This window comes from Myodes glareolus, chromosome 5, assembly GCF_982192425.1.
Source record: "Myodes glareolus chromosome 5, mMyoGla1.1, whole genome shotgun sequence".
NCBI lineage: Eukaryota > Metazoa > Chordata > Mammalia > Rodentia > Cricetidae > Myodes > Myodes glareolus.
This window is the reverse complement of record NC_142030.1, coordinates 70,534,683-70,557,967: the sequence shown is the minus strand read 5'-3', so window position 1 is coordinate 70,557,967 and position 23,285 is coordinate 70,534,683. Positions and strand designations below refer to the sequence as shown.

Here is a 23,285-nt window from a genome sequence, read left to right as displayed (position 1 = left end):
CCACCTCTCATTGGCCTAGAACGTAGTAAGTGGACTACGTTGGTTGGTCCTGGCCCTGAGAACCTGCCTGTCTGTGCCTCCCCAGCAGTGGGGTTGTAACTGGGCCACCCTGACCCATTCTTTATCACCCAGGTATTGAGAATTGCACCCCTTCATCTCCTTTCTTTTCAGTCTGAGTTCTGGGCATTGAGTTCAGGTCTTGTGCTTGCAAGGCAAATGCTCTGCTGACTGCCCTGTGTCTCCAGGACTTGTGTTCCGGTACTCTAAAACCTCCCATGTCTGCCTTAGTTTTCCCTGTGGGTTTTTCCACCATGAGGTACATTACACGATTGAACTCATTTTGTTCCCTGTCTGACTTCAACGAGAATGAAGTTGTGTCCCCTGTGATGTAGTCCAGTCTTCAGAGCACAGAAAACTACGCTTTCCTTATCTGTAAAATGGGGTGAAGACCATTAGCTATCGCAATATATACTTTTATAAGTTAGTATCTGTGAAGTGTTCAGAACAGTTCCTGAAGTACACTCAAGAGCTATGCAAATGTTTTCTGCACACGTGGAAGCGGAGAACCCAGAGCACACAGCTGTCTTCTGACCTCCCCACCCGGCCCAGACACACATCCTATACATAAACACGATATTCATTCCTACTACCTGTAAGATTGCTTACAGATTCCTCTGTTCCATTAAGGAACAAGCTCCATCCACGCGGAGCTTCAGGTTTGTGATGAGCCGCAGCATCTCAAGTGCTTCCAGTCGTCACTGGCAACAGACGCTCTTCCTGCCCTGCTCCAGCTGGGTGCAGAGTGGGTTAGGTGTTTATTTTCTTCTTTTCCTTCAAGAACCCAGGACGTGTGGTAACAGAGAAGATATAAGAGTGATGGGTGAAGTTGGGTCCTATGACCTCAAAGCCGAGCGCCCTGATGCCTATCAAGTCTGTCCTGCCTGCTCAGGGTAGAGTCTTTGTTTTCTTTTATGGGGAGAAAGATTGCTGGGCTGTGTCTGGGCTGCCCCTGTGTGCACACCTTCTGTTCTTCCGTTTTCTCACTCCTCTCTTGACTCCGCCCTGCTGACTCAGTGACATGCCACAAGGAAATGTTCATCTAGGGGATGGTCTTAAAGGATTGCTGCTGCCTAGAGAACAGATCGCTGGGGAGTCTGACTTTGGAAGGTAAGGTGGGCTGGAGGAGAGTCAGCAGGGCCTGAGGGGTCCTGATTTGCCTAATCTCTTGGGGTGGGGTGGGTTGGGGGTGGGGATGGAAAAACCTGGAGGATTTGGGCAGCAGCCCTGTGATCCTGAGCCCTCCCTCCTGAGGTTGTCACTGTCCACACTGTTTATTTATGATCCCTGCTTCTGGGGCATTCCTGGAAGGAGGGGGCAAAAAATGGAAGTGAAAGCCGACTTTGTGTGCTGCAGGCTCCACTCCAGGCTGGGCTTTCCTCCTCTGCTCCTTACTTCACACCAGCCCACCTCACAGCCAGATTAGTAGGGTCTGGAGGCATAGGAGCTTTGATCAGTGACTTCGGGTCTTGGCAGTCAGAGTACACGACATGTGTAGATCTCAGAGAGGGAGGCGTTGTGCCGTTTGTAGCAGACACAGCTGTTTAGATGTTCAGGTTAACAAGGGCTGACGGAGGACTGAACTGGATCCAACACTAGAGCCTAATGAGGCCACTGGTCTAAATGATGCTGGTCAGGAGAGAGGATTTCACACACACACACACACATACACATGCACGCACGCACGCACACACAGTGAGAGAGTGAGAGAGAGAGGGGGGGGCATAATATATACTTTGTCATTCATTCAGTGCCCAGTACCTACTACACTTCCCAACTCACTGTAACCTATGTCCCTGTTTATTGTTGTCCGCTATTGAGGAAACAATATTGTAAGTCAGTGGTTTAGGAGTGTGCAATAAGGAAGTAAAAGCCAAAAGTTGCACACCCAGTATCACAAAGCTGAGCCTATGATTCACATTTTTCCACGACTACTCAATAAACACGCACAGGGCTGTGAGGAGGACGGGCGTGGGGAGCACAGCAGCGCCTGGGGGATGACCACCCTCACCTGGGAGGAAGAAACTCAGATGGACAGAGACAAAGAAATACACTTTTCTTCTTAAGGGAGCTTGCTCGCGCTCCCCCAGCCCCAGGAGCCGCCGCTTGTGAGGTAAGAACGTTTATAGAATATTGAAGAAAGCAGGCAGTTTTCAGAGGAGTCATGAAGTGTTAGGACGTCTATCGTAAGAAATCTGTGTGAGGAAAACAAGATGAAATGAGCTAAATTTTCCACCACTTCATTCAGAATTGTATTAAACTGTTTAATTTCTATAATGTCATTTTAAATATTAAGATATTCAAGATTAGAAAATTAAAATAAGCCTGTAAGTTCTGAGTCACTTAGCATAGTCTTACCCAGCCTGAAAATAAATCTGTATGCATGAAAAAAAGAAATCATAAGAAAGGAAAGGCCATGGACTGGTCCTAGGTATGGTGGAGGAGAAAGTTTATTGTAGATAAAAGGGACAGTATATGTAGAGGCAGGGACAGCTGGGAGTCCAGTGTGGACATGACCAGACTGAGCTGGATCATGTGGGGAGAGTTGGAGGGGAAGGAAGAGGAAAGAGAGGGGACCTAGGGCAGCAGCCAGAAAGCTAAATGTACAAGAGGGGCAGGAAAACCAAACATCTGGCTTAGGTGAGAAAGAACCCCTGCAGGAAGGACAGCCCAGACCACGGGCTAGAGTTCAAGGTAGAGGGCAGGGTCTGCCAGCCACACCCTGTAACAGGTAGTGACTGAGGAATGCTGGGAGAACCTGGCTGCCAGGTCCTCTTTGATAAGTTAAGTAGACACCTCAGCTCATTGTCCCAGGTTTGAAACTAAACACTATACACATATGCTAAATATTGGTAGCAGTTGCTTTGGGGGCCCGGGACTGTGGAGTAATAATTTTACCATCTTAAATTTACACATATTCACAATAGTCTACACCTTCAAAATTTCTAATTTAGCAAGTAAATGTGTTTAGTAAAGTCTTCTTATGGGTAAAGCTGAGTTCTGAGTCAAAGTCACCTCTTCTCTTGTCTACAGAGGAGACTTCAGAAGAGAGAACACATAACCCAATTCCTACCCCAGGACTCTCATAGTGTCCCAAAGATACAAGTGTTCATTTGTCAAGGAAAAGGCTGAAAACGCTAGGCATTAGAATTGACTACCATGGAGACCGCAGATCATAACACTCCCCAGGATGGAGCCACGCCCTCAAGCAGTCAGAGGACCACTGATGAAGACAGTCTTTTGCTGATTAAAGCTGTTGAAGAGGGAAATGTTGACAGAATCCAGCAATTGCTGGACAGAGGGGCTGACGTCAATGTCTGTGAAGACATCGGGGGCTGGACACCTTTGCACAATGCAGTGCAGCTTGGCAGGGTAGACATTGTAGATGTCCTGCTTCATCATGGTGCTGACCCTCATAGGAGAAAGAAGAATGGGGCCACTCCCTTCATCATCGCTGGGATCGGTGGAGACGAGAGACTGCTCCGGAGATTCTTCTCTAAAGGAGCAGATGTCAATGAGTGTGACAGCAATGGCTTCACGGCTTTCATGGAAGCTGCCGAGTATGGTAGAGTGGAAGCCTTAAGATTCCTTTTTGGTAAGGGAGCCGATGTGAATTTGAGACGGGAGACAACAGAGGACAAAAGGCGACTGAAGAAAGGAGGGGCCACAGCTCTCATGAGTGCTGCTGAAAAAGGCCACACAGAAGCCTTGAGTATTCTCCTCAATGACATGGGGGCAAAGGTCGATGCCCGGGACAACATGGGCAGAAATGCCTTGATCCGTACTCTGATGAAATCCAAATGTAAAAACGTGGAGGAGATTACTCGCCTTCTGCTGCACCACGGGGCCGATGCCAATGCAAGAGGAGAAGGGGGGAAGACACCCCTGATGGCAGCAGTGGAAAGGACACACAAAGGCTTGGTGGAGATGCTCCTGAGTCAGGAGGGCATAAACATTGACGACACGGATAATGAGGGCAGGACAGCCCTGCAATTTGCTGTTGAACTCAAAGAGAAGGAAATCGTCCAGTTGCTATGTGCTAAGGGAGCTAATACTAAGTATGGGGATCTTCTTGGGATCGCCAGGCGGAATTACGACACTGACATTATAGAGATTCTTCTCCTTTATGGAGCTGATGATCAAAGTGTCCTTCTTGCTGATGACTGGTCGCCTCACAGTTTACGCTGGGGAGAAGCCTTGAGAAGACTCCACAGAGCGCATCGACCCATGATTGGCAAACTCAAGATCTTTCTAGATAATGATTTTAAAATTGCTAGCACTTCTGAAGGAGGCATCTACCTGGGGTTCTATGACAATCGAGAGGCGGCTGTGAAGGTCTTCCGTGAGGACAGCACACGTGCACGCAATGAAATCTCCTGTCTGCAGGGCTGCCGAAACCACAGTAACTTTGTGACTTTCTATGGAAGTGAGACCAACGATGCCTGTTTATATGTGTGTATGTCCCTGTGTGAGTGGACATTGGAAGAGTTTCTGGGTGGACAGAGAGTGGAAACCGTGGCGAACGGGGAAGACAAGTTTTCGGTTCTAAAGTCTGTTTTTGAGGCGGTTCAAAGACTACACTTGCAGGGATTCGCTCATCAGGATCTGCAGCCCCAAAATATCTTAATAGGTGAGGTCTTGTGGTGGTCTTTTATGTGTGGCTGTAACAGAACGTGGCAGACTAAGAGATTGGTAAAAAATGAAGATTTATTTCTGATCATCATGGAGACAGCATGCGTCACCTCTTGAGGGCTGACTTCCTGACTTACTCACCTTTAGATCTCATTCTCAACTTCTATCATTCTTTTATGCCTCTTTCTGGGGACTCAGTGGACTCTTCTGAAAGGAAGAAGAGCCCTAAGGGGACAGGGAACAGTGACTCAGAACCAGCTTGTTTCTGACACACAAGGGTAATCTGAAGACCAGAGCAGCTTGGGGCTGGTGGGCTTAACTGAATGGAAAGCAATGCCAAGACGTTCCTAGACTCAGAACCTTGTTCGTTCACTGTTGGTTAGCTGTTAGTTACCCATAGAATGTATCCTTAACTATGGCCAGCTGCCCAATGGACACTGTGCTATGCCCCAGGAGCTGTGAAAGTGGACAGCTGGTGAACTTCACCCTCATCTTTCCCTACTGTCTGTCCTGTAAAAAATAAAAATATGTGTACTGCTCTTGACAGATACCTACTAGATCAAATGAGGCTGGACATGAGTAAATCATATTATTGATCTTCAGAGATGACAGACTGCATATCATGCTACATATTTATTTGAATGATTTATCACACCACAGAGAATGTTTTTTATTCACCTCTGAAACTTTCCCTTAGATGACAAGAAAGCTATTCGCCTGGCAGATTTTGATCAGAGCGTACAGTTAATGGGAGATCCACGGGCGGTCAAAAGAGACTTGGAGGTAATTTTTCTGGTCTAGTTAACTTTTTCTTTCCTCTGCTTCCTTATTTGTTTATTACCCCATTTCCTAGGGCCAGGCAAAAAAACTTCCTGTTTTAACCCAGATGGGCAGATTTCCCATGGTCCCTCCACGGTGTCCACTGTCCTCACTCCCTTTCCCACAGCGGCATTTCTGTGTCTTTCCTCAGGAGAACTTTCTCCGGGCAGAGGGGAAGGTGAAATAGCTGAGTTGGCGCTGAGTCGCCTTTCACTGTGGCCCCATTCTTTATCTGTGCTTCCTTCTTCCTCCAGCAGCTAAATAAGTAACTAACCTGAGGGGGCCTCTTCTTCAGAGACTTCTAGGAGGCATATCTGAATACCTCACAGGTTCCTTCTGGAAATACTTTTTTTTTTTTTTTTTTTTTTTGTCTAAGGGTAAAGCAAATGAGATTTTCCCCCAACTCTATTCAAACTTACCTGCTGAGAACCAAACAAAGTCAGACAGTTCTGGGGTGTTGGAGTTAGCCTTCAGCTCCAAGGGGATAGAGCTCAGCAGAAAAGACTAAACAGCTCCATCATAGGGAATTGGTTCCAGAAAATGACAGCTCATGTGCCAGGGACAGATCCTCATCCCACTGCTTGGGGTCCCACAACAGAACAAGCTACACAATTGTCACACATAAGCAGAGAGTCAAGGTCAGTCCCTAGCAATTGCAGGCTCCCTAGCAATCGGTCAAAGGTCCATGAACTCTCATGAGCTCCAGTTATCTGTCTCTGTGGGTTTACCCATAATGATCCTGCCCGTCTCCATCTCATATAATCCCTCCTCCTTCTCTTCATCTGCACACCTAAAATTGGGCCCAGTGCCTGGCTGTGGACATCTGCTTCTACTTCCGACAGTCACTGGACAAAGGTTTTATGATGACAATTAAGGTAGCCACCAATCTGACCACAGGAGAAGGCCAGTACAAGCACTCTCTTCACCACCGCCAGGAGCTCTAACTGGGGTCATCTCAGGTGACCCGCAGGAGCCATCCCTGCACCAGGCCTCTCTCCATCCCATCCTGGCCCCCTCTATCAAGGTACCTCCCTCGTGTCTTTTCTCTGTACCTTCCCCAAGTTGACTGTCACAGTTTCTCATGTTCCCATCCTCTCCACTATACCCTCCCCATCCCAGTTTACCCAGGAGATCTCAACTATTTCCTCTTCCCACGGTGATCCTTGCATCCCTCTTAGGATTCTCCTTGTTCCCTAGCTTCTCCAGGACTGTGGATAGTAGCCGGGGTATCTTTTGCTTTACATCTACTGTCCACTTAAGAGCGTGTGCACACTGTGTTTGTCCTTCTGGGTCTCGGTCACCTCACTCACGATGATTTTTTCAGTTCCATCCATTTGCCTACAAATTTCATGATGTCATTTTTTTCTGCTGAATAATACTCCATTGTGTAAATGGACCACATTTTCTTCATCCATTCTTCAGTTGAGGGGCATCTAGGTTGTCTCCAGGTTCTGGCTATTATGAATAATGCTCTTATGAACATAGCTGAGCAAGTGTCCTTGTGCATCCTCCCTACCTTGACTTGTTCATGTTTTGTCAGAACATTCAAGACCTAGGCAGAACCCTGCTGCCAACAAGTCTATCACAGCAGCTCTGGACCAGGATGGTCTTTCAGGAACCTAAAGTGTGGGCCATGTGTGGCCTGGAGAGCTCTTTGTGCACAGGGCTTTGCCTTTCTCACCTAGAATCCTACAGATTCGGAGTCCAGTTGCTAACATGACATCACGGACCACAGGAATATAGCCCAGAGGTTCCTTAAATTGCCTCCCATCTTTCATTTCCACACATCTGGACTGACTACTTACACATCACTGTGAGAACCTGAAGGAAGAAGGGTTTGTTTGAGTTCACAGTCTCAGAGGTTTCAGCTCAGGCTGGATGTGAGGGATTGATAGACCAGCTCATCCTGGACAGGAAGCAAAGCTCAGCCACAACTGCAAGGGACCAGGTCAAGGCATAGCCACCAAGACAATCCCCCACTGCACCACTCCTTCCAAACACGTTCCATCTTCCAATGCCCCATTACTTCCACCTGAGTCTACTGGAAGTTTGAATCCCTCAGGGGCCTTTAGGTCAGAGCCCTCATGATCGTGATCTTCTCTGTGAATGCCATCATAGACACACCTAGGGATTTCCCTTACTAGTCCTCTAGGCAGATCGGTGGTCAATGAAACTGACAACAACAATACTATCAAATCTTTCAAGTTTACCCAAAGAGGTTACCACATTGAAATTTTGGCTTGATTTATGGCTTCTGTGCAGGCCCTCGGACGGCTGGTCCTCTATGTAGTAATGAAAGGTGAGATCCCCTTTAAGACACTGACGGCTGAAAATAATGAAAAGGTGGCAGAAATGTCTCCAGACGAGGAGACTGAGGACCTCATTCGTTGCCTGTTTTCCCCTGGAGAAAATGTCAAGAACTGTCTGAAGGACCTGCTTGGCCATCCTTTCTTTTGGACCTGGGAGAAGTAAGTAGACCTCGGGTATGAGTGACAGCAGTGGTTCTCAACGTTCCCCATGCTGCGACCCTTCCACACAGTTCCTCATGGTGGGGTGTGAAGGCGGATGTTTCTCTCCCGTCTGCCAGTTCTCAAATAACCACTCTAATTCTAAATGCTTAGTTTTCAGACCTGGCTTGTTACTAGCTCTTACACTTAAATTAACCCTAATTCTTATCTGTCTTTAGCCACATGGCTTGGTATCTTCCTCAGCACGATATTCTCATCTTGCTTCTTTGTATTTGCCAACAACTCTCTGACTCTACCATTCCTCTTCCCAGAATTCTCCATGTCAGGATGCCTTGTCCAATCTCTCTCTGCCCAGCTATCGACCAATCAATTTTATTATTAGCAATGAGCACAGTTCACAGCAGTGGTGACCCCCCAACCATATAGTTATTTTTGTTTCTACTTCATAACTGTGATTTTCTACTGTTACGATTGTAATGTAAATATCTTCTATGCAAGATGTCTGATCTGTGCCCCTGTGATAGGGTCATTTGACCATAAATGGATTGTGAGCCGCAGGTTGAGAACCACTGTGGTATGAGCAACTGTCAGGGCTGGGCATCCGCAGGCCCAGGCTTTCGTCTCACCTTGGCATTGTAGGCAGTGAGTCCTTGGGAGGGGCAACAACTTACTGGATTCTGGTTGTAACTGTTAAGGAACAGGTGGGAAGCAATGGGGTGGCCTCTCCCATCATATAAAATTTTATTAAAAATCAAAGCTCATCAGTTTCATCTTTTTGAAAAAAAGATCTTTCTATCACTCTCAGGCGCTACAGAATACTTCGGGATGTGGGGAATGAATCTGACATCAAAGCACAAGAAGATGAAAGCGAGATTCTCAAGCTACTAAACTTTCAGACACCTGAGCCTTCCAGAAGTTTCTATAAGTGGAGAGATGAGGTATGAACACTTTCTTGGTCCAGGAATGAGGGTATATGTAACAATTTCTGCTGCCTTTTCTAAGTTGTTTTCTATGCCAGTCTTTTGCTACCAGGAAGTGAGTGGGATCATTTTCTTCTCTTCAAATGAGCCCTCTTGTCTCTTTTGAGTCTCTATTTCTTCCTTCAGAGTCAGGAGCCCTAAGACACTGTCATTAAGTTCTGCTTTAGGATGGTCTTAATGCAGCCCATTGCTCATCCCCTCAAGTCTGGCTAGAAGTTCTATTATCATAAGAACAACGGACTAAATAGAGACCAAGCCAAGGGGGTTCTCCACCATGATTCCATAGCCTAGACACACGGGACACCTCTTCTGCCTGTGAGTAGCCCCTGTTCCATTGAGAAAACACAATGTGAAAAAAAGATAACCTTTGAAATTCTTCCTCTTCAAGGCATATTCTGATAAAATTGAATTTGGGGGAACTCTATAAAATTAATCACCATCTCAATCTTTATCACAAACTTTAATTAGCATAAATTCACAGACATTTCTCAAATCCAATTATGTTTTAAGCCAACATCACAGTTTGGACACCATAAAGCAGAATAAAGCATGTTCCCATGAGATGTGGGTATCGATGCTGTGTGGTACAGCTCATGTACAATGCACCCGGGGAGAATCCATGATCTTCAGGTCTTTGAGACCAGCAGCTTCTCTATTTCAGGCCTCTGCTTTTCTCTGTATATTTGCTTCTGATTCTCATTTTGCTTTCTTTCCTTCCCTTGTCTCCCCTCATAATTGCTAATTTAATATATGTTTTCCTTCCCAGTCTGCAAGTCCCATGGGGCGGAGACAGCCACTGTGTGCTGGCTCTGAGTATGAGTACGTGTGCTGTGACTCTGCTCAGTGCATGCATATGAGATACAGCTCAAACTTTAAGTGTTTAGAGATGGACCAGCTTGAAAGTAGACACATTTCATATAAGTATATGATATACCTTGAGCATATCCCCTCATGCCCTTCTGCCCTGCTCATAACCCTCCCCTTTCCTTAGTCCCTGATGCTCTCGACATTTCTGCTTTATTTTCCTGTCAAATTTACATACATGGATCTATGTATCTTAGCATAATCCTATTTTATTTATCGGAGAGTGACTTAATTTGCCTACTTTGACTATCTCTACTGCATCAGGGTTCATGCAAACGACAGAAGTTTTTTCTTTTTATGGCTGAAAAAAATTCCATTGTGTTGGGCTGGAGAGATGGCTCAGTGGTTAAGAGCATTGCTTGCTCTTCCAAAGGTCCTGAATTCAATTCCCAGCAATGACATGGTGGCTCACAACCATCTGTAATGAGGCCTGGTGCCCTCTTCTGGTCTGCAGACATACACACAGACAGACTATTGTATACATAATAAATAAATTAATTAATTAAAAATTCCATTGTGCACATAAGCCACATTTTCTGTAACATTCTGCCATTGAGGGACCCCTAAGTTGGCTCCACATCTTGGCTACTGTGAGCAGTTCTGTGATATCTCTGTGATATGTTGACTGAGAGTCCTTTGGATGAATACCCAGCAGAGTTGTAGCTCCTCTTTTGGTAGGATGTAGCTTTAGGTTTTTGAGAATTCTCAGTACTGATTTCCACAGTGGCTACGCTTGTCAGTACTTCCATAGAGGGCTTTAGTAGGCATAATTTCTTGGGAACTGGCCAGTACAGCCTTCTTCAAACACGACATACATGGCACATGACACAACTGCCCCGCATGGCACAGTGGGTTGTGGGTGTCATGTACTTTCATTTGTTTCTATTTGCTTCATTCATTGGTAGAGGGCATTTATTCAAATTTGTACTTGACCTTTTGTTATTAAGACACTATCAGGTTTTGTTTTATCTTGTTATCATACCTTGGGGTAATGTTTTGTTTTTTAGATTGACCAATATGTTATGGAAAGAATGGATGATTTCTATAATAAGAAAAAATCTTATCAGAAGACTAAGAAAAATCCTTATCAGAAGACTAAGAAAAATTCTTATCAGAAGACTAAGAAAAATCCTTATCAGAATACTGTAGGCGATCTACTGAAGTTCATTCGGAATATGGGAGAGCACATAAATGAGAACAAAAACAAGGAGTAAGTGCTACCTTCCCTCTTGTGCGTCATCCATGCAGGAGAACAATTAGAAAATGCAGTTCTAAGTCTGTCCCTATAGAAAGAATAACTCTTACTTTGATAAAGAAAAGCAAGTGGGAGGGTGGGGCTGTGGCACCTGTCTTTAATAGCACAACTCAGGAGGCAGAGGTTGATGGATCTCCATGAGGTCAGCCAGGCCTATACAGAAAGTTCCAGGACAGCCAGAAATGCATAGTAAGACCTTGACAGAGAAGAAGGAGTTGGGTAAAAAGAATGAGGAGAAGGAGAAAAAACAATTATTTTCTGTTTTAAAAAGGAATCTCTCTGAGTCCCTGGGGCTTTACAACCAGTTACAGACATGCCCAGCAGGGTCTCATCCTCCTTTTTAGCTTTGTTGAGTTCTACTGAACAGAAGTGGCTTTCTGTGTGAACAGAACAGAAGACAGGGCCACTGTATAAAGCAACTGTAGAGTCCAAACGTTGAGCACATCCAAACAATAGTTATCAGAAATGTCAGCTGTACACACAGACACACACATACACACACAGTACAGTTCAGAATGTTTTTTATTATTATGTAGAGGTTGTATATAAAGAATTATAGAATTGTATTAGCATTTTCCTTAATTATTACTGTTTTTTGAATTCCATACATAAGTATTGTATTGACATCATTTCCACCCTTCCCTCCCCTCCCAACTCTTCCTGTGCTCCCCAGTGCCCTCTCAGATTCATGACCTCATCTTTGATTGCTGCAGCTTACATACATCTGTATAGATAAACACAACCTTCTGAGTCCACGTAGCATTGCTCATTTGTGTCTTTGTTTAGTGCTTCTTACATGGGTTGGAACCTCTCAGAGGGGTCTTGCTCCTGGAAAAGGCTGATTCTTGCTCTCTCACCAGCCATTAATTACCTGTATCAACTATTTATCTCAGAGTAGGGTCTTGTGACATCTGCCTCCCCTTCCCACTTTTTCTATGGCTTTTAGTTTTTTGCCCACAAACTCACAGAGGCCCACGTGCCTCTGCATCCTGAGTGTTGGGATTAAACAGGTGTGCCACCATCACCTGGCTATTACTACTATTTTTATGATTGAACAAACAAGCTCATAAAATTTAAATTGCACAGTTATTAAAAAGTGAGGAAGCATCTTAATTCATCAAATCACAAAGTCCCTATTGTTCCTGCTATAGAAACAAGAACAACTGTCAGGGCATACTCTAAGAAGGATAAAGAGCTTAGGGCCAGTTGGCTAACTATTTGTGTTTTATTTCAGTATAAAGGAAAGAATCGGAGACCCTTCTCGTTATTTTCAGGAGACATTTCCAGATCTTGCCATTTATGTCTACAAGAAACTAAAGGACACAGAATACAGAAAACATTTTCCTCAGACTCAATCAAGCCTCAGTGTGCCTGAGGCAACAGGACGAGAGGACCTACAGAGCTGAGTCTTGTTAGTTCAAGGAACTGATTTTTAATGTGTATAGTTTCTGGGAAGTTGAATATCTCTGATCTGTCAAGCAATCTGATTGCTTGTGAGGCCTGAGTTAGGGAGCCTGTGTGTCAGTTTCTGATACAGTAAGCTCCCAACAGTTACAAAATCAATGTACCACAAACTACGATACTGCCTTTTGGTGGATAGAATTGGGAAAGACGTCTGTTAAGATTTCATTTTTAAAAAAGTGAGAGATGGAGGGAAAGAGAGAGGGGTGGGCACACATGTCACATGTGGAAGGTCTGAGTACAGCTTTGTGAAGTTGGTTCTCTCCTTCTACCATTTATTGCATTTCTGTGACTGATTTGACATTGTGAAGCTTTTGTGGCAAGCACCACTATCCACTTGAGCCAGGTGACCAGTATGATTCCTACTATATTAATTGCACCAAAGGAATGAGTGTCAAGATTCCTGTGGCTGTGTGTTTTATATTTATCTTATTTAATTCTTCCAATGATCTTGCAAAACAGAATTTATCATCTCCATTTAAGTACTGAGGCTTGGAGTGTCAGAGTGCCTTGCCCAAGGTCATACAACCGGTCAGAACAGTGTCCAAAAAGACGTGCATCACATGTGGGGGTTTTAGAAACAATCAATGCCTCTTCTGGTTGAAACTTTTCTTTAAAATTTATTTATTTATTAAAAATTTACACCTCCTCCGCGCCTCCCTTTTTTCTCCCCCTCCCCACCTTCCCCTCCTTCTCTAGTCCTAACAGTAGTCAGGGTTCCCTGCCCCATGGGAAGTCCAAGGTCCTTCCTCCTCCATCCAGGTCTATAAAGGTGAGCATCCAAATAAACCAGGCTCCCACAAAGTCAGTCCATGAAGTAAAATCAAAACCCAGTGCCATTGTCCTTGGCTTCTCTCTGGTTGAAACTCAGAAGGAATATGCCAACACATGCAAAGAGCTCCAGGAGGCTTGGTTAGTCATTCAACATTTGGTACCTAGCTAAATGAATTCCATTCTTTCTTGAAGCACCTTCTCTGTTTTCTCATGATCTCAAGGTCATAGTTCTCACTTGGAGTCTTTTGTTAGTGTCATAGCTGGGGCATTGGCACTCCTGGCATTGAGTAAGGATGAACCAGGGATACCCTCAAGCATTCTGTGATGCATGAAGTAGCTCCCCCTCACAGTACCACACTGTGCAGACTAAATATCAGTGGGTGCTGAGGTTGAGAAAGGCCATCTGAAGGGACTGGTACACGTTTGAACTGACCCTGGATGTAGGGCTGTGAAGGACTTGCACCTCCCAAAAGAATGACTTGGGTGTGTTTTCTCGATGCTGGATCTGAAATGGAGCGGTTCCTTCTGGTGTCACCTCCCTTCCTTCCCTGCTCCATGATGCAATGCTCTATTTATGGTGCTGTCCCCAGCTCCCTGACACATTGTCATCTCAGTGTATGCTTAGTAAAAAAATTCCACTCCATTATGTAATATTTGATGAATCTTCACTGAGTAATCACCGAACCATTCTTGTACAAGAATGACGATGATAAATTGCATAGACTTTAAAATTTATAATTTATACCTACATATTTTAAAATCTAATTTGGTTTGAAAATTGTACTGTAAGGTAAGCACTGTGATCTTTGTTTGATAACGAGGAAACTAAGGTTAGAAATATTTTTTCTGTACTCTGGGCATGTAGCATGAGATGTCACTGCCTTGATTTGGACAGATTTTCCTCTGTGATGTCTAGTGTTCTTTCCACCTACCATTGTGGTGGCTAAGATGGAGCTTTGGAATGGGAATTAAATGGTGTCTTAGATTCTTTCCAAAAAGGAGGTCCCTGGAAATGACTAGATGGCTGTCACTATCAAGAGTTATGGTTCTCTGGAAGAGACAAACTAAGAGATTAAAACGTTGTTGAGCAAAGTGATCTCTTCAGATTTTAAACTTGAGTTTTGTTATCTGACTTGGATAGATCAACCAAAATGTCCGCGTGTGAATCATACCCAATAAAAAATTGAATTATTTTGTTAAATTCGACTTTCTGTGAGTCACTTGTATCTACAATAAAAAGATGAATCAAGCAATCCTTGGGTAATTTAAAAGCTATATCTATATATATCTATATCTATCTATCTATCTATCTATCTATCTATCTATCTATCTATCTATCTGTGGGAACCGCAGCCCCGAGTTACATATCCCTGCCCCCATTTGAGGTGCTTATCTGCAAAGAAAACATAATAAATTCCCTCTGCTCCTGGAGTTGGGGAAGGAATTTTGAGTGCATGGTGACCATTCCTTGATCCGTGCTGGGGTCAGGTTACAGTCCCTTTGCAGCCCCCTCCTCATTTGGTGCCTTGGTAGAAAAGTTAGCCCCAGCATAACAATAAAACGCTGTTCCACCTCAACCCCGTGCTCTGTGCATTCATTCAACCTGGACACCCTCCGCTGAGATTCTTGGTTCCAGCCCGTGCTGGTGCTGTATCTATCTATCTATCTATCTATCTATCTATCTATCTATCTATCTATCTATCTATCTTTTTAAAGTGTGTGTACATATACACTTTGAGAGGATTGGTCATAGAAAGAAAGGAGAACCACTACATATGAGTAAATAAGCAGTGGACACTCCTTGTCCCACCCAGCTATTGGTTATCACCCTGTTGTGTGAAGCCATGTACTTACGACTTATCAGCTTGAGGGCTTTTAAGAAATTGAGTGGAAGAAATTTCTAAGCCTCACCTCCTGAGTATGTTAAGGAAAAACTACCTTTTCTATTTTGTGTACTGTAAATGAAGAAACTAAAAAGACCACACACAAAAACTATACATGGAGGGCTGGGTGGTGGCGGCACATGCCTTTAATCTCAACACTTGCGAGGCAGAGGCAGGCGGATCTCCATGGGTTTGTGGCCAGCCTGGTCTACAAGAGCTAGTTCAAGGATAGGCTTCAAAACCACAGAGAAACCTTGTCTCGAAAAAACCAAATAAAAACAAATAAACAACAAACAAAACTATACATAGAGAGATAAAAAGAGAAACATGCCTCAAGTGTGGGTGCAATACATAATTCTAAAGTCCACACATACCCTGGCTCTGAGGAAAATGGAGTGGGCTTCCTTTTCATAAGAGAAATATGCTTTCAGCAATCATTTTTTATGCTTAAGGAAAGAAAAAATACTCATGGAACAATAGAATTTTAAATATTTTTTATATAAAACTGGGATGTTTTGTGTTAGTGAAACATCCTTGTTATGAGCAGGCCCTGTACAGGTAAGGGAGACGTCCTGCTAAGAACAGGCCCTGAACAGGTAAGAGCAACCTCACCTGCAGTGAACTGAAGCTCTCACAGAATTCCCTACACTGCCAGCAGTAAAGGAAAAAATCTTTAGAAATGGTCAATGTTTGACTTAAAAAATTTTTTGACATAATAATTACATCATCTCCCTCTTCCCTTTTCTCCTTTCAACCCTTCCTTGCTCTCAAATTCAAGACCTCTTTTTCCCATTTTCATAAAACATGCACACATACTTTTCCTAAACACATAAACACATCCTGCTCAGCCTGTAGGATGTAGTTTTCTGTGTGTGTTTTCAGGAATGACCGTTTAGTGCTGGATAACCAACTGTGTGCTCCTCTCGGGGGAAGACCATATCTCCTGCTCTCTGCATCGCTTTGTTGCTTGTAGATGTAGATCTCTCTGTAGGGTTGAGACCTCGTGGGTTTTCCCCCTCTTAGTCAGCATGTCCCCTGGTGCCGCGCCTGCATGGGCTGGAACTAAAACTGAGCAAAGGACGTCAGGATTTAACACGCATACACCTCTCTAGCTGCTGGTAAAAGAAGCCCTTTATTGAACAGCACCATGGAGGATTTTATACCTAACACAGTCAGGTGGGCCAACAGGTGACGATCCCATTGCCTGATCCTCAATCAAGTCTAGGGCAACACGTGCTCAGAAAGCAGGGCTGTCAAACAAGTCTGCTATAGCTTTCAGAAGCTCAAATCAGAAGGGGAGAAAAAGGTCACTAGTGGGGGAGAGCAGCTGCAGGCCAGGGCTCCAAAGGGTCCCAACACCTTGGTGTCATTCTTGTTCAGCTCATGATTGGGCAGTCATGTTGGTGACAGAAGCAGTACTCTGAAAATCCTTTGACTACCACTCTAATACCACAACCAGGAGAAGAAACAACAGGAGGAAAAGATCCAACTCCAAACTACTCAGTAAAATGCCTGCAAACAGAGTGCTGACACATTCAAAGATTATCACCTTCACCAAGATGGACTAATCCCTGAAATGCAGAGATGGTTCAATATATGCAAGTCAATACGTGTAATAAACCATATAAATGAATTTAACGACAAAAATCACAAGGTTGATGTGTACATTGCCCCCCCTCATGTATGCATAATTAAAATTAGAAATAAAATATTTAGGGTCAAGGTTGTGACCTTCACAGGAGCAGGTATAAGTAAGCTACCTCCAAGGGAGTAGGCCCAAGTGAGCAACCTCCATGGGAGGGAGGCCCAAGTGAGGAACCTCCATGGGAACAGACACAGATGACTTCTGGGATTGCTGAGTGACCTCTTAAGCACGGAGTGACTTCTGGGGTGACTGGAACCATGGCCCTGGCTCCACTACAAGGAGCAATGATCTGAGCCTTGGATCCACTGGCACCTGGAAGAGTGATCACCAGAGACACAGGCCCAACCATATCAATCAGAGGAAAAGATGAGTAAACAAGGTAAGAACACACTCAGTACCACAAAGAACTATGTAACTCCAATAAAAACTACAGACCCTATAACAGTAAGACTTGAACAGCCAAATACAGATGAAGCAGAAGAAAATACCCTAAAAATAACTTTAGGAGAATGTTTGAGGCCCTTAAAGGGGAAATGAAAAAATACCTCAAAGAAATAGAGGAAAAGGCAAACAAAAAATTAGAAGAAATCAACAAATCCCTTAAAAAAAAAACAAAGAAAAAGCAATCAAACAGATGAAAGAAACTATTTAAGACTTAAAAACCGAAATAGAGACAATAAAGAAAACACAAACTGAGGGAATTCTGGAAATAGAAAATATGAGAAAATGATCAGGAACCACAAATGTAAGCATAAACAGCAGAATACAAGAGATGGAAGAGAGAATCTCAAGCGTTGAAGATAATATAGAGGAAATAGATCCATCGGCCAAAGAAAGCATTAAATTCAACAAAAGCTTAACCCAAAATATCCAAGAAATATGGGACACCATAAAAGACCAAACCTAAGAATAATAAGGGTCAAAGAAGGAGAAGTCCAACTCAAAAGCACAGAAAATATATTCAACAAAATCATAGAAGAAAACTTTCCCAACCTAAAGAAATATATGCATATAAAGATAAAAGAAGCTTACAGAACACCAAAAAGACTGGATCAAAAAAGTTCCCTCACCACATAATAACCAAAACACTAAACGTATAGAATAAAGAAAGAATATTAAGAGTTGCTCAGGATAAAGGCCAAGTAATATAAAAAAGCAGACCTATCAGACTTATACCTGACTTTCAATAGAAGCAATGAAAGACAGAAAGTCATGGTCAACCATTATACAGACATTAAAGTACACGGATGTCAATCCAAATTGCTATACGCAGCAAAGCTTTCAATCACCATAGATGGACAAAACAAGATATTCCATGACAGAATCATATTTATCCAATACCTAGCTACAAATACAGCCCTCCACAAAGTGCTAGAAGGAAAACTCCAACCCAAGCAACCTGACAACATCCACTAAAACACAGACAATAGATGATCTCACAGCAACAAATCACAAAGAAGGAAAAAACACACACAATATCATCACTAACCAAGAAAACTAAAGTGACAGGAACTAGCAATCTCTGGTCATTAATATCCTTTAATATAAATGGACTCAACTCACCTATAAAAAAACACAGGCTAACAGACTGGATAAGAAAAACAGAATCCATCCTTCTACTACATTCAAACACACCAGAACCTCAAAGACAGACATCTCCTTAGAGTAAGCGGTTAGAAAAAGGTTTTCTAAAAAAACGAACCTAAGAAACAAGCTCATGTAGCTATCCTAATATCTAACAAAATAGACTTCAAACTAAAATCAATCAAGAGACTAAGAAAGACATTTCATATTTGTCACAGGAAAAATCCATCAAGAGGAAGTCTCAATACTGAACATCTATGCCCCAAATATAAGGACACCCTCATATGTAAAATAAACACTACTAAAGCTTAAATCACACATTAAACCTCAAACACTAATAGTGGGAGACTTCAACACCCCACTCTCAACACTGGATAGGTCAGTCAGACAGAAAATTAACAGAGAAATAAGGGAACTAACAGATGTTATGACTCAAGTGGACTTAATAGACATTTATAGAATATTTTTTCAAGCATAAAAGAATATATTTTCTTCTCAGAACCTCATGAAACCTTCTGAAAAAATGGCCACATACTAGGTAGTAAAGCAAACTTCAACAGAAACAAAAACATTGGAATAACCCCATGTACCTTATCGATCACCATGGCTTAAAACCAGAATTCAACAGCAACAGTAATTCCAGAAAGCCCACAAATACATGGAAATTAAACAGTGCTAACCCAAATCATCAATGGGTCAAGGAAAAAATAAAGAAAGAAATTAAAGACTTCCTAAAATTCAATGAAAATGACCACACAACATACCCAAATTTATGGAATACAATGAAAGCAGTGTTAAGAGGAAAGTTCATAGCACTAAATGCCTACAAAAGAAGCTGAAAAAAATCCCTCACACCTGAAAACAGAACACCTGAAAACTCTAGAACAAAAAGATGCAAACTCACCCAAGAGGACTAGACTGCAGGAAATAATCAAAGAGAGAGCTGAAATCAACAAAATAGAAACAAATAAAACAGTACAAAGATTCAATGAGACAAAGAGTTGGTTCTTTGACAAAATCAACACAATAGAAAAAAGCATTATCAAAACTACCCAAAAGGCAGAGAGAGAGAACATCCAAATTTACAAAACAGAAATGAAAAGGGGGACATAACAGCAGACATGGAAGAAATTCAGAAAATCAATAGATCATATTTTGAAAACCTGTTCTTCACAAAATTGGAAAACTTAAAGGAAATGGAAAAAATTCTGGATAAATATCACTTACCAAAATGAAATCAAGACCAGATAAGTCAATTAAATAGTCCTATAACTGCTAAAGAAAGAGAAACAGTCATCAAAAGTCTCCAAATCAAAAAAAGCCTAGGACCAGATGGTTTCAGCTCAGAACTCTACATGATTTTCTTTGTGTGTGTGTTTGTTTTTGTTTTTTGAGACAAGCTTTCTTTGTAGTTTTGGAGTCTATTCTGGAACTAGCTCTTGTAGACCAGGCTGGCCTCGAACTCACAGAGATCTGCCTGCTTCTGCCTTCCGAGTCCTGGGCCTACAAGATTTTCAAACAAGAACTAATACCAATACTCTTCAAATTGTTTCACACAATAGAAACAGAAGGAACATTGCCAAACTCTTTTTATGAGAATATAATTACCCTCATACCCAAACCACACAAAGACATTATTAAGAAAGAGAATTACAGGCCAATCTCACTCATGAATACTCAATAAAATACTGGCAAATCAATTTCAAGATTGGGGAAAGATCTTCAGCAACCCCACATTGGGAAGGGGCTGATCTTCAAAATATACAAAGAACGGAAGAAATTGGTCATCAAAAGAACAAATAATCTGAAAAAAAATGGGTGTGGACCTAAACAGAGAACTCTCAACAGATGCATATAAAATGCATATAAAAAGACACTTAAGGAAATACTCAAAATCCTTAGCCATCAGAGAAATGCAAATCAAAACAACTCTGAGATTCCATCTTATACCTGTAAGAATGGCCAAGATCAAAAATAGTGATGAGAGCTTATGCTGGAGAGGATGTGGGGCAAAGGGAACACTCCTGCATTGCTGGTGGGAGTGCAAACTGGTTCAGCCATTTTGGAAATCACTATGGTGATTTCTCACAAAATTAAGAAACAATCTATCTCAAAACCCAACAATACCACTTTTGGGTATATACCTAAAGGATGTTCAATCATACCAAAAGGACATGTGCTCAATGATATTCATAGCAGCATTATTTATAATAGCCAGAACCTTGAAACAACCTAAATGCCTCTTTATCGAAGAATGGATAAAGAGGATGTGGTACTTTTACACAATGGAGTACTACACAGCAGAAAAAATAATGACATCTTGAAATTTGCAGCAAATGGATAGATCTAGAAAACACCATATTGAGTGAGGTAACCCAGAACCAGAAAGACAAACATAATATGTACTCATTTATAAGTGACTTTTAGACATAAAGTGAAGAAAAATCAGCCTATAATTCACAATCCCATAGAACCTAGGCAACAAATAGGAGCATACATGGATCTAATTTACATGGGAAGTAGAAAAATAGAATATCTCTTGAGTAAATTGGGAGCGTGGGGATCATAGGAGAGGATAGAAGGGGAGGGGAGACGAAGGGAAGGAAGTGGAGAAAAATATATAGCTTAATAAAAACAATAAAAAAGATTCTAAATTTTAAAATATTTATCTATATAGACTCTGAGGCCTAGAAAGTTTAAATGAACCAGTTAAATATAAAGAAGTAGCAAGTAGCTGGAGTGGTTGGCTGTTGCTGCCCAGCAAGCCAGTCCAGACACTTGCGCATTACTGACTGGGGAATGTCAGTATCTAGCATGTCCACTCTACACCTCTGTCGTCTACCTGAGAGCCCAGAAGGCCTTGGGTAAGCTAAGTGCGTGTATGGAAGTGAGCTCCAGGTCACGCCCTGGAGTCGATGTTCCTTTTGGTCAAAGGAAGGATCAAGATAACAACAGTTGTAACATCTTGAGTGTGGGAAGTAGGTCCGGGGTTGTGGGGCGCGGTGGTATGTCCTTGCATTTGCTGGAGATATGTCTTTGCATTTCCTGGATTTATGTCCTTACATTTGCTGGAGATGTGTCCTTACATTTGCTGGAGATGTGTCCTTACATTTGCCTTGGCCTGGTGCTTTCTCTCCGTATCTCCAGTCCAGGTTTCCCCTGATGATGGCGTAAACAACCCCGGCTAGTTCCCACTGCTGTGACCAGCCTACCTAGGCCACTGAAGTTACCTCACCACCTGCTGCCAGGTGCTTTTTTCCATTCCCAGACATGCAACAGGCACACCTCTTAAAAATGTTAACAGGTGGTGGTGGTGCATTCCTTTAATCCCAGCACTCGGGAGGTAAAGGAAGGCAGATCTCTGGGACTTCGAGGCCAGCCCGTCTACAGCATTAGTCCAGAACAGGCTCCAAAGCTGTACAGAGAAACCCTGTCTTGAAACACACACACACACACAGACACACACACACACACCCAAACCCAAAAATCAGAAACACACAAGCAAAAAAAAAAAAAAGTTGTCAGCCACAGCTCTGTCTCTTGTCCCTCTGTCCCTCTTGCCTGGTCTCCCTGTCTGTCTGTCTGCCTCACTCACGCCCCCTCTCCTAGAAGGCCTTTCACTCTTCCACTCTCCCCCTTCCCCAATAACTCCCTGCACTACCTCTGGTCCCCTGCGAGCATACCTTGGCGGGTCCTCTGTAAGGTACCCAACTTTGCTGCGTTTTTTTTTTTATCCTTTCGACCCATAAGACAAATAAACCCTTTCTCTCTAAGATGATTGGATCAGTGTCTTTCCACAGCAACAGAGGAAGCTAGGATTGTCACCCATGCCCGGAAAATGGAAGCGAGGCATAGTGACAGCATGCTTCTTTATGGCTCGGTCTGCAAGACAGCCATCTGAAACAGAAGCCTGGCTGCAGGCATTGGCTGAGACCCAGCTAGCAGTTACAGAGGTCTGGGCATAAGCTTTCTGTAGCTATGAATTAAGTTTGGTTGTGGTTTATTACTCGAGAACAGGGGCACCCGAGTCCAAACAGAGTTTAGCGTCTCCGGACTCACCAGTTTTGAAGGCCTCCTTGCTCTGGATAGAGTCCAAAGTCCTTATCATTAAGTATTTTCTGATGTGACAAACCTCTCTGCTGATGCAATAATCCAAATCAAACCGGATCAGACCAAATTAGAAGATGCCCAGGTTTAATGGGTGTCAGCACTCCTGGGATGCCTTCACCCCCAGGAAAAACACAGAGAGGGGGAAAGGAGAATTGGAATGACCACCAGAGAGGGAAAAGGGGAGACCATGTATTCATTGTCTGGGGGGCAGTTTAAATATTCTGCGGCAGTGGTCTTGACCCTCCATGGGGAGGGGTCACCATTTGGCAGGCTTTCTCAGAGGAGGAGTTTGGACTGAGGCAACTCCCAGGGGAGGGAGCTTTGAAATAAAACCTTCCACTCAACATTTTAAAATGGATGCCAAGGGGCTGGGGTGAAGCCCCCAATCAAACACTTAAAGGGCCTATAAGGCCATACATGACGTGAAATTCCGCTTCCCGTTTCCTCTTACTCCTGCTGCACTGACCTCTACGCTGCTTCTTGATTATACCAGAAATTGTTCCTGTTGGGGTCAGGGTGGGTCACACAAAGATGGGAACAGACCACCAAAGTCTAATAAACCAGAAGCAAACTTTATTCCAGAAACCAGATCCCAAGAAAAAAAAATAAAAATTAAATAAAAAATCTCCATGGGGCACAACAAGCTTATCAGCTAGCTTGGAGACCACAGCCAGAGATGAATTTTGTAAGGCTGAGGCAAAGGTCAGTTTTTGAACCCACCTTTTTATAGTAGGGGCTCCAAGCATTAGGTCT

At 43.1% G+C, this 23,285-nt stretch overlaps 1 protein-coding gene across 2 annotated transcripts; it reads left to right on the top strand.

Moving 5' to 3' along the window:
* The first annotated feature begins 1,015 nt into the window (after positions 1-1,015).
* On the top strand, positions 1,016-14,511 carry LOC148122109 (2-5A-dependent ribonuclease-like). Of its 2 annotated transcripts, XM_087906413.1 has the most exons (8): positions 1,035-1,167; positions 2,010-2,170; positions 3,091-4,687; positions 5,387-5,472; positions 7,771-7,976; positions 8,782-8,914; positions 10,828-11,030; positions 12,310-14,511. In XM_087906413.1, the coding sequence occupies exons 3-8, from the start codon at positions 3,217-3,219 to the stop codon at positions 12,479-12,481; spliced, it is 2,271 nt and encodes a 756-aa protein (XP_087762539.1). In that variant the 5' UTR covers positions 1,035-1,167; positions 2,010-2,170; positions 3,091-3,216; the 3' UTR covers positions 12,482-14,511. The 2 variants fall into 2 exon arrangements, with proteins under 2 accessions (XP_087762540.1, XP_087762539.1); XM_087906414.1 differs by lacking the exon at positions 2,010-2,170 and having other exon boundaries at positions 1,016-1,167.
* The last annotated feature ends 8,774 nt before the right edge of the window (positions 14,512-23,285 follow it).